This window comes from Lepus europaeus, chromosome 11, assembly GCF_033115175.1.
Source record: "Lepus europaeus isolate LE1 chromosome 11, mLepTim1.pri, whole genome shotgun sequence".
Taxonomy (NCBI): Eukaryota; Metazoa; Chordata; class Mammalia; order Lagomorpha; family Leporidae; genus Lepus; species Lepus europaeus.
In genome coordinates, this window is record NC_084837.1 from 65804845 (window position 1) to 65814622 (window position 9778).

At 43.9% G+C, this 9778-nt stretch overlaps 1 protein-coding gene across 2 annotated transcripts in view; it reads left to right on the forward strand.

The window, feature by feature from the left end:
* Positions 1-9405, forward strand: part of WDR76 (WD repeat domain 76) — a 55375-nt gene extending 45970 nt beyond the window's left edge. Inside the window, exons 10-13 of one of the 2 annotated variants that reach the window (XM_062205805.1) lie at positions 1246-1463; positions 2948-3097; positions 4598-4651; positions 7960-9405. In XM_062205805.1, the coding sequence (XP_062061789.1) occupies positions 1246-1463; positions 2948-3097; positions 4598-4651; positions 7960-8227 (690 nt within the window). In that variant the 3' untranslated portion in view covers positions 8228-9405. Of the gene's footprint in view, positions 1-1245; positions 1464-2947; positions 3098-4597; positions 4652-5980; positions 6628-7959 lie in introns of those variants that run through there. The other variant, XM_062205806.1, reaches the window with a different exon arrangement.
* The last annotated feature ends 373 nt before the right edge of the window (positions 9406-9778 follow it).

Consider the following 9778-nt stretch of genomic DNA (forward strand, 5'->3'; position numbering starts at 1 on the left):
TTTTTATTTTTTTAAAGATTTATTTATTTATTTGAGAGGTAGAGTTACAGAGAAAGAGAAAGATCTTCCATCTGCTGGTTCACTCCCCAAATGGCCACAATGGCCAGAACTGAGCTGATCTGAAGCCAGGAGCTTCTGGGTCTCTCATGCGGGTGTAGGTGCCCATATGGGATGCCAGCGCAGCGGGCAGAGGCTTAGGCTACTACTCCACAGCATTGGCCCCTTCCTTCTCTTCTTTACACTAATGGACTGATACTATATACATAGTCTTTTTTTTTTTTTTTTAAGATTTATTTATTTATTTATCAGAAAGGCAGAGTTACAGAGAGGCAGAGAGAGGTCTTCGAACTGCTGGTTCACTCCTCAAGTGAACCGTAGTTGTGCTGATCCGAAGCCAGGAGCTTCTTCCAGTTCTCCCACGCAGATGCAGGAACCCAAGGACTTGGGCCATCTTCTGCTTTCCCAGGCCATAGCAGAGAGCTGGATTGGAAGTGTAGCAGCCAGGACTTGAACCAGTGCTCATGTAGGATGCTGGCACTCCAGGTGGTGGCTTTACTCATTACGCCACAGCGCCAGTCCCTACATAGTCTTTTTTTTTTTTTTTTAAAGATTTATTTATTTGAAAACAGTTAGAGGAGGAGAGACACACAGAGAGAGAGAGGGGTCTTCCATTTGATGGTTCATTCCCCAATTGGCCGCAACGGCCAGAGCTGCACCAGTCTGAAGCCAGGAGCCAGGAGCTTCTTCTGGGTCTCCCATGCGGCTGCAGGAGCCCAAGAACTTGGGCCATCCTCCACTGCTTTTCCTAGGCGCATTAGCAGGGATCTGGATCAGAAGTGGAGCAGCTGGGACTCAAACTGGCGCTCATATGGGATGCCGGTGCTGTAGGCTTTGGCTTTTACTTGCTGCACCACAGCGCTGGTCCTGATATATTTTCAATTGGGTAGAATTCATACTCAGTCCGTTTTCTGGTGAGTTTTACAGGGTAGATCTGGAACTGAGGTTTGTTGGGTGGAAGATATTTGAAATGTAGCCCTGACATGGGTGGATGAGTTATTTGTAGGCAAATCTCAAAGCTGGTAAGTGTTGTTGTTTCCCTTTAGCCTTCTGCTGCTTTTGCGGCTGTTGGGAGGATAAATGAAGTTATTTTAGTAAATTGTTTTATAACTTTTACCAAAGAATTTATGCATTGGCTTTCTTTAAATGGAGAGTGTTACATAAACTGATTGTTATCTATACCCATAGGTATATAGGAATGAAAGGAGTAGCTTTTCCTCCTTTGACTTGTTGGCAGAAGATGCCTCCACTCTAGTAGTAGGACACTGGGATGGAAGTATGTCACTCGTGGATAGACGGACACCTGGAACTTCCTGTGAGAAACTTATCAATTCTTCTATGAGGAAAATAAGAACTGTTCATGTCCACCCAGTACACAGACAGTATTTCATCACTGCAGGATTGAGGTATGTTTTTCACAAAGTTTTATGATTTAGACCTCTCTTTAATGTTTATCGATTTAATTTCATGTACTCGAAAGGCAGAGAGAGAAAGAGAGAGAGAGATTGATCTTCTGTCCATTGGTTCACTCACCAAATGCCTGCAGTAGCCAGGGCTGGGCCAGGCTGAAACCAAAAATCTGAAACTCCATCCAAGTGTTAGTAGCCGAGATTCAAACCGGCACTCTGATAAGATTTGCAAACCCTATGGGCAGCGGCTTAACCTGTTTTGTCACAATACTTGCCCCAATTTAGGGCTTTTAATGTCACAAATTATGGTTTACTTTGGTAGTTAGACATCTGACTTTTGAGTTACTCCAAAGACCAATTAATTTTCTTTTCCTCACTGATTGAAGGTTTTTTTGGGTGTAATTTTTTTCCTAAAGATATAATTTATTTGAAAGGCAGAGTAAGAGAGAGAGACCTTCTATCTGCTGATTTACTCCCCAAATAGCTGCAGTGGTCAGTGCTTGGCCAGGCCTAGGCCAGGAGCCAGGAACTCCAGGTGGGTCTTCCATGTGGGTGATCGTTCCCAAGAAGTTAGGCCATCCTCTTCTGGTTTTCCAGACACATTAGCAGGGAGACGGATCCTAAGTGAAGCAGCTGGGACTCAAACCTACACTCTGATATGGAATGCAGGTGGCAGCTTAACCTGCACCACATCACCAGCCCTGAGTGTGATTTTTTTTAAAATGAGAAGTCCTTTTGGATTTAATAGTGAAAGTATTGAAGGAAACACACATTCTTGTTTTTTTTTTTTTTTTTGACAGGCAGAGTGGATAGTGAGAGAGACAGAGAGAAAGGTCTTCCTTTTTGTCGTTGGTTCACCCTCCAATGGCCGCTGCGGCCGGCGCATCGCACTGATCTGAAGCCAGGAGCCAGGTGCCTCTCCTGGTCTCCCATGCGGGTGCAGGGCCCAAGGACTTGGGCCATCCTCCACTGCACTCCCGGGCCATAGCAGAGAGCTGGCCTGGAAGAGGGGCAACCGGGATAGAATCCGGTGCCCCAACCGGGACTAGAACCCGGTGTGCTGGCGCCGCAAGGTGGAGGATTAGCCTTTTAAGCCACGGCGCCGGCCAGTGATTTTTTTTTTAAATGAGAAGTCCTTTTGGATTTAGTAGTGAAAGTATTGAAGGAAACACACATTCTTGTTTTTCTTAACATTATATGTATTCTAGTCTTGTGAGAAGAACATTTTAACAATCAGAAGAATATTATATGTGATCCATAATTTGTTGGCTTGTGTACCTTGTTTCTTGGAGAGATTGGAAAACCATTTAGAAACGTTATCTATACCAGTATTTGTAACATTTGTGCAGAAGATTAGAGAATTCTTTCCTGAATGTTCTTTGGTATAGCAAGTAGTTGAGGGTCTAATTTGTGTTCAGCCCTACTCTGCAGGCTCACTACATGTCTTGTGGCAACACTGATCCTTTCTCTTCCCATTGCAGTGATACTCACATTTATGATGCAAGGCACCTGAAGCCCAGAAGTCAGCCTTTGATTTCTTTGACTGAACATACAAAGAGCATTGCTTCTGCCTATTTTTCACCTCTGACTGGTAACAGGGTGGTGACCACAAGTGCTGATTGTAAGCTGAGGTAAACTGAGAAGGCAGAAATGTGTTTTTAAGGAATCTGGAGTCAGTAGCTGCTGTGCCTATGAACCAGAAGTTGGCTTCCTGCTGTTCCCTATTTAAGTGCTAATTTCACTGTTTTGGAGCCACATCCAGGTTCCTGAAGACTGGTGACCTGTGACCTATACCTACTGGGTTTTCAGCAGTTTTGGGGGTCCTAGGAATTCCCTTGAGCCGATCTGTAGCTACCCTGGAGAGTCCCAGAAACCCCACTGAAACCAGACTGTGTGGTGTCTCACAACGGAGATAACTTTAGTGTAGGGAGAAGTTCCTGTGCTGGGGACAGTGAGGTCTACAAGTGAAATGCTGAATGGAGATTGCAGAGTTCCAGATCATGGGCAGGCAAAAGACAGCAGGAATTTGGCTTCTGTACAACCTGTTAAGAGTTTTATGGTTCTAGGATTTTAGCTTTTTAGAGCTCCTTCCTAAAAAAATGGATTTTAAAATGTAGTATAAACCAGTTGACCAAAAACACAAAATGATTTTGTTCTAGAATCGCTGATCTTTTTAAAGTTCAAAGTTCCCTTCAGCTTACGAGAGTTTTACCTTAGGTGAAATTTTGAAATTTATTTATTATTCATTTGAAGAGTATCTCTTGAGTGTATGCTGTGGGCTGGGCTCCTGAATGGCTCCTAATTTCTGCCTGTTGGGAAGAGCACAGTCTGTGGTATGTGGTGGGTTCCCGGAGTTTCTAGCAGTTTGTGAGTGTTACCAGGTGTTACAGTAACAGAGCAGGTCACCCGGGAGCAGTTGTTCTGTGTCCTCTTATTACCCATGTGGTTTCTTGTGTCTCAGGAGCTGTGTATTTCTCATTCCTACTCATTTACAGTACAGAGTTAATTCTTGTTACATTAACCATTAGTGATTTGGCTTTGTAGTAGTCTGATTATTAAGCTCTAATGCCAAGAAACCATGTTGTCACATCAAGGCATAAAGCAAAGAAGGAGGAGGTAGTGATGTGGTCAGTTTCCTCCTGCTGTGGTCCTCAGTGGAAGGTTCTGGATTCCACATCAGCTACTCCGTATGAACGCCTCTTCCTGGTTGCTGACTAGTCTCAGTCTGATCAACACCTGGAAGTGAGACTGTCAGACCCTTACCTCAGATGAGTCTCAGGGAAACTGCTCTTGCTACTTGCATACACTTTTAGATCATGTTTCCTGTTTATGTCGCATGAATGTGAATGTAATTTCAGAATCCAAATGATCCCTTTTTAACTTTGGAGTCATACTGTTTAAATAAATTATTCCCACAGTGAATTCTAAGTAATGGATTTTACAACAGTCTTTGTGATTTAGTTTATTAGCTGAAGTTTATTGGAGCCTGATCTTACATATTTTAAAATAATCTTATTTCATACCATGAAACAATGAGAAGTTTGGTAAATACACTGACGTTATTTCAAAAAATTTTGTTAGAAGCAGTAAAGAGAGTGTATTTAACTCGATCCTTGATCTTTGTTTTGCAGAATCTTTGACAGCAGCTGTTTATCCTCTCAGATAGCGCTCCTCACCACCATCAGGTAGGTGTCCACCTGCTGCAGAACGTAGCCTGTGGGTTACTGCGGGCTCTTTGTTGGAGGGCAGGCATGTGAGACTGACATCCATGCGATGGACCAGTCCTGATTCTGTATTACATTGTGTAAGTGTCCCAGTTTCTAGATCCTATCCAGGTTCCTGTGTCTATAAAGAGGTTCAATCTCTTTGAGTCAGTGGCTATTCTCTGCAGGTGGAGGTTATTTTTGGTTAAGGTTAATGACTTTATTCTGACCTAAATTACTCATGTTACCTTATTAAAGAGGACAGTAACTGCTCTCTTGGTGTTGAGGATGTCTGAGGCTCTGTTTATTTCTGATTGTTTATTCTGAGCCTAGAGGGCTTCCCCAACATCATCTTTTTTTTTTTTTTTTTTTTTTTTTGAGTACCTTCTTGTATCTGCTAACCTAAATGTGTGTATTTTACATCAAATGTAACTCAGTGCCTTTTCTAGATATCCCTCTCTATCAGTATTGATGCATTTGGGGACAGGATGTGTGATGGATATTGACTCTTGGCGCCCAAGTTTTATAGTTAGAGGCTACATTTCCTCTTTCATATGTTTGCTTTTTCAGGATTTTTTCCTGTTTCATTTCTCTTTTCAAACTTTATTTGTTCTAGCTTATTAATTCTTTATTTTTCATAACAACAATTTATTTGACAAAAATTGTATTTATTGTGTAACTCATGTTTTGAAATGTGTATACATTGTGGAATGTCTAAATTGGGCTAATTAACACATGCATTACCTCATATGCTTATTGTTTTTTTGTGAAGCAAACATTTAAAAATCTGTTAGTGATTTTAAAAAATATATATTTATTTATTTGAAAGAGTTACACAGAGAAGGAGAGGCAGAGAGAGAGAACCATCTGCTGCTTTACTCCCCAACTGGCCGCAATGGCCGGAGCTGCGCCAATCATAAGCCAGGAGCCAGTAGCTTCCTCCAGGTTTCCCACATGGGCGCAAGGGCCCAAGGACTTGCCCATCCTCTGCTGCCTTCCCAGGCCATAGAAGAGAGCTGGATCAGAAGTGGAGCAGCTGGGACTTGAACTGGCACCCATATGGGATGCTGGTACTGCAGGCATCAGCTTTACCCACTATGCCACAGCGCCAGCCCCTGTTTTTTATTTATTTGAAATCAGAGTTATACAGAGAGAGAGAAGGAGAGGGAGAGGGAGAGGGAGAGGGAGAGGGAGAGAGAGAGAGAGAGGTGTCTTCTATCCACTGGTTCACTACCCAATTGGCCGCAGTGGCCGGAGATGTGCTGATCCCGAAGCCAGCACCAGGAGCTTCCTCTGGGTCTTCCCACGCAGGTACAGGGGCCCAGGAACTTGGGCCATCTTCCTCTACTTTCCCAGGCCACAGCAGAGAGCTGGATTGGAAGTGGAGCAGTGTGGTAGAATAAAAAGGCCATGCCAAGATGGCTGCTGTGATTGGATGGCTTTGGAAACCACATGACAATGGAGCCTGCCTGGCAACAGGCTGTAATTGGATGGCTTTGGAAACCACATGACAACAGAGCCTGGCAACAGGCTGTGATTGGATGCCTTCGGAAACCACATGGCAACAGAGCCTGCCTGGCAATAGGCTGTGATTGGTTAGGGCATAGACTGCCCCTTGATTGGATTGGCTGCCTTGGCTGCCTTTGCTATTTAAGCTGCTGTACCAACTGAAATAAACAAGTCTGCAGGCTGGTAGCCTGTGGCCTGCTTTCACCCAGCTCCCGGGTCTGTGTGGTGACTCCGCGCCTCTTGTCCCCACCACACTCCTCCTCTCAGAACAAATCCACCTCAACAGAGCAGCCAGGACTTGAACCGGTGCCCATATGGGATGCTGGCGCTGCAGGTAGTGGCTTTACCCGCTACACCACAGCACTGGCCTCATTAGTTTGTTGTTCTCCTAGTTCCTTGAGGTGCAGATTTAGGTTGTTGATTTGAGATCTTTTCTTTTAAAATGTGTTTATTCTGGCCGGCTCCATGGCTAATCCTCCGCCTGTGGCGCCTGCACACCAGGTTCTAGTCCCGGTTGGGGTGCCAGATTCTGTCCTGGTTGCTCCTCTTCCAGTCCAGCTCTCTGCTGTGGCCTGGGAAGGCAGTGGAGGATGGCCCAAGTGCTTGGGCCTTGCACCCGCATGGGAGACCAGGAAGAAGTACCAGGCTCCTGGGTTTGGATCAGTGCAGCGTGCCGGCTGTAGTAGCCATTTAGGGGGTGAACCAATGGAAGGAAGACCTTTCTCTCTGTCTAACTCTGCCTGTCAAAAACAAAAACAAAAAAAAAACGACATAAAAAATGTGTTTACTCTTCTAAACTGTTTTCTTAGCACAGCTTTGGCTGCATCCCATACATTCTGAAGTGTTGTGTTTTCATTGTCATTTGTCTCCAGATGTTTTCTAATTTCTCTCTTTTTTTTTCTTTTCCCTTTGGAGCCTAAATGTATTGATTTTAAAGATGTAGGGGATGTAACAGTTTCATGTTTAGTTACAAGGGGAATGCTAATAGGGGAAAGTAGATCTTGTTAAAATAAGAAATAACCTAGATTATAGATTTCTTTCTTTTTTAAAAAATATTTATTTATTTATTTGAAAGGCAGAGTTTCAGAGAGGCAGAAAGAGAGAGAGAGAGAGACAAAGGTGTCTTCCACCCACTGGTTCACTCCCTAGATGGCTGCAATGGCCGGAGCTGTGTTGATCTGAAGCCAGGAGCTTCTTCTGGGTCTCCCATGTGGGTCCAGGGAGCCCACATTGAGATCCAGAGAGCTGGACTGGAAGTGGAGCAGCTGGGACTCGAACCAGCACCCATGTGAGATGCCAGCACTGCTGGTGGCGGCTTCACTCACTACACCACAGCGCCAGCCCTCCCCCCGGCCCTTTTAAACAATTATTTATTTGAAAGATCGAGTTTCAGAGAGGCCGAGGCAGAAAAGAGTAGATTTATTTTTAGAGCTTTCTCTATTGGGTTGTCCTTACAAAAATGGGCCAAGGGATTCCCACAGAAAAAATTCCCCTTGTTCCATTGAGCTACAACAGTGGGCAAAAGTGGCACTGTTTCAGTAGACAGAGTGACCATGTCCGAGCACAAACCACTGAGCTCAGTGCCTGAGGTTCAAAGATGAGGAAGACATGTCTCTTTCCTGAGTTTCCGTTTGTAGAGAGTTGAAATAAAGTTGGTGATAATTCCATAAATGAATGAGAAAACTTGGCAGGGAGAACTAGCACTTACCCCTCTGCCCAATGACACCTTGAATTATTTAACTCTTCCTTTTAAAAAATATTGTGCTTCCCCCCAACACCAGGCACAACACTATCACTGGGCGATGGCTGACGAGGTTCCAGGCCGTGTGGGACCCTAAACAAGAAGACTGTATCATAGTTGGCAGCATGGCCCACCCACGGCGGGTAGAAGTCTTTCACGAGACAGGAAAGAGTGTGCATTCTTTTTTTGGTGGAGAGTGCCTTGCTTCTGTGTGTTCCATCAACGCCATGCACCCGACTCGGTATATTTTGGCTGGAGGTAATTCCAGTGGGAAGATACATGTTTTCATGGATCAAGAAAGCTGCTGAGTTTTTGGTTTCGGAAGAGCAATTTGTTCAGAGGGGTTAACTGGCTAAGGAACCTCGTGACCCAGTGACTGAGTGTATTAACTTATCAATAGGATACATGCAGGACTCTAAATTGCTTTATTAATAAGACCCATGAACGGAAAGTACTTTGAGGGAGCAGCTTGGAGGCCTCTGTACAGGATAGCGGGGGAATTTGAGCAGAGGCTGAGATGTGTTCAGCACTTAACTGGGCAGTATGTTGAGAGTCTAACATACATTACAAGCCTTTGATCACTGTTAAAAGTTTCTGTGACCTGATGACAGGTTGTGATTCCATAGTGATACTTAGATTTGTGACTTATTTTCTAATTCAGGATATTTATTTCTAGACTCACACTGGAAGAAGTCCCGGAAGGTCATCTAGTTCAGTGGCTTAGAAACTTTTTTAGTTTAACGGAGGAGACCTTTTTGCGCGCAGCCTCTAAGTTAACTCTTCCACAAAGCGCAAGGTAAACGCCGAGCAGCTGTGGTTCCCTGGGGCAAGGCCTGCGTCTGTGTCTGCCGAGCCTTTCCTTCCCGCCCCGCTCGGGCTGTGCCTGCTGTGAGCCCTCTGCCCCAGGCTGCTGTTTCCTAGTCTAGGAGTTGCAGCTCTCTTCTCCTGAAGTCAGCTTCATAGTCATGACTAGTGTCTAAAAAGTGAAAAGGAAAGAATTCGTAAAGAACAGCAAACCTAGTATTGCTTTGTACAACTTAGTTACAGAGGCATATATTATTTGTAGGTGTATATGTCTATGTGTATTCGAGTGTAAAATATTTTTTTTAATTGTTGTGGAACAGTTGAGTCATAAGAATTAATCCCCTGCCTTACAGTGTCTCCCCCAAACAGCCTGTCCCTAAATTCTCCAGAAGGGGTTCAGTAGCCTGTTACATGAAGACCTTCATTCCTATTTGAGGGAAGTGTTATAAAATACCACTTTTGGCATTTCTTTATAATGTTTTCTTTTCAGAAGCTATAGTAAGTTCAACGTGTCTGTGGCTGGGAAGGGCAACTGCTGTGTCAGTGACTAATGTTAGCGAGTGACATCTGTCCAACTTGTTCATTGCCAAGCTACTCCTGAAAGCCTTGTAGATAGCTTCAGCTATTGAATTCTCAGGAGGAATTAACTTCTCATAATTCTGTATGACAGAAATAAAGTGATATGTACTTTCTTTGAATACTTTTTTTTTTCTAAATAATTATCTTCTCTTAATTAAGCTTTGAGGTCTAGTTTATTGGTTGAGGGTGTTTATAAGGAATAGGAATTTTCTTTTTTTTTTTAAGATTTATTTATTTATTTGAAAGAATTAAAGAGATCTTCTATCCACTGGTTCACTCCCCAGATGTCTGCAATAGCGGGTGCTGGGCCAAGCTGAATCCAGGAGCTTCTTCATGGTCTCCCACATGGGTAGGAGGGTCCCAAACACTTGGACCATTTTCCACTGTTTTTCCCAGACGATTAAAAGAGAACTGGATTGGAAGTGGAGCAGCTGAGACTTGAACAGGTGCCCATATGGGATGTTTTTTTTTTTTTA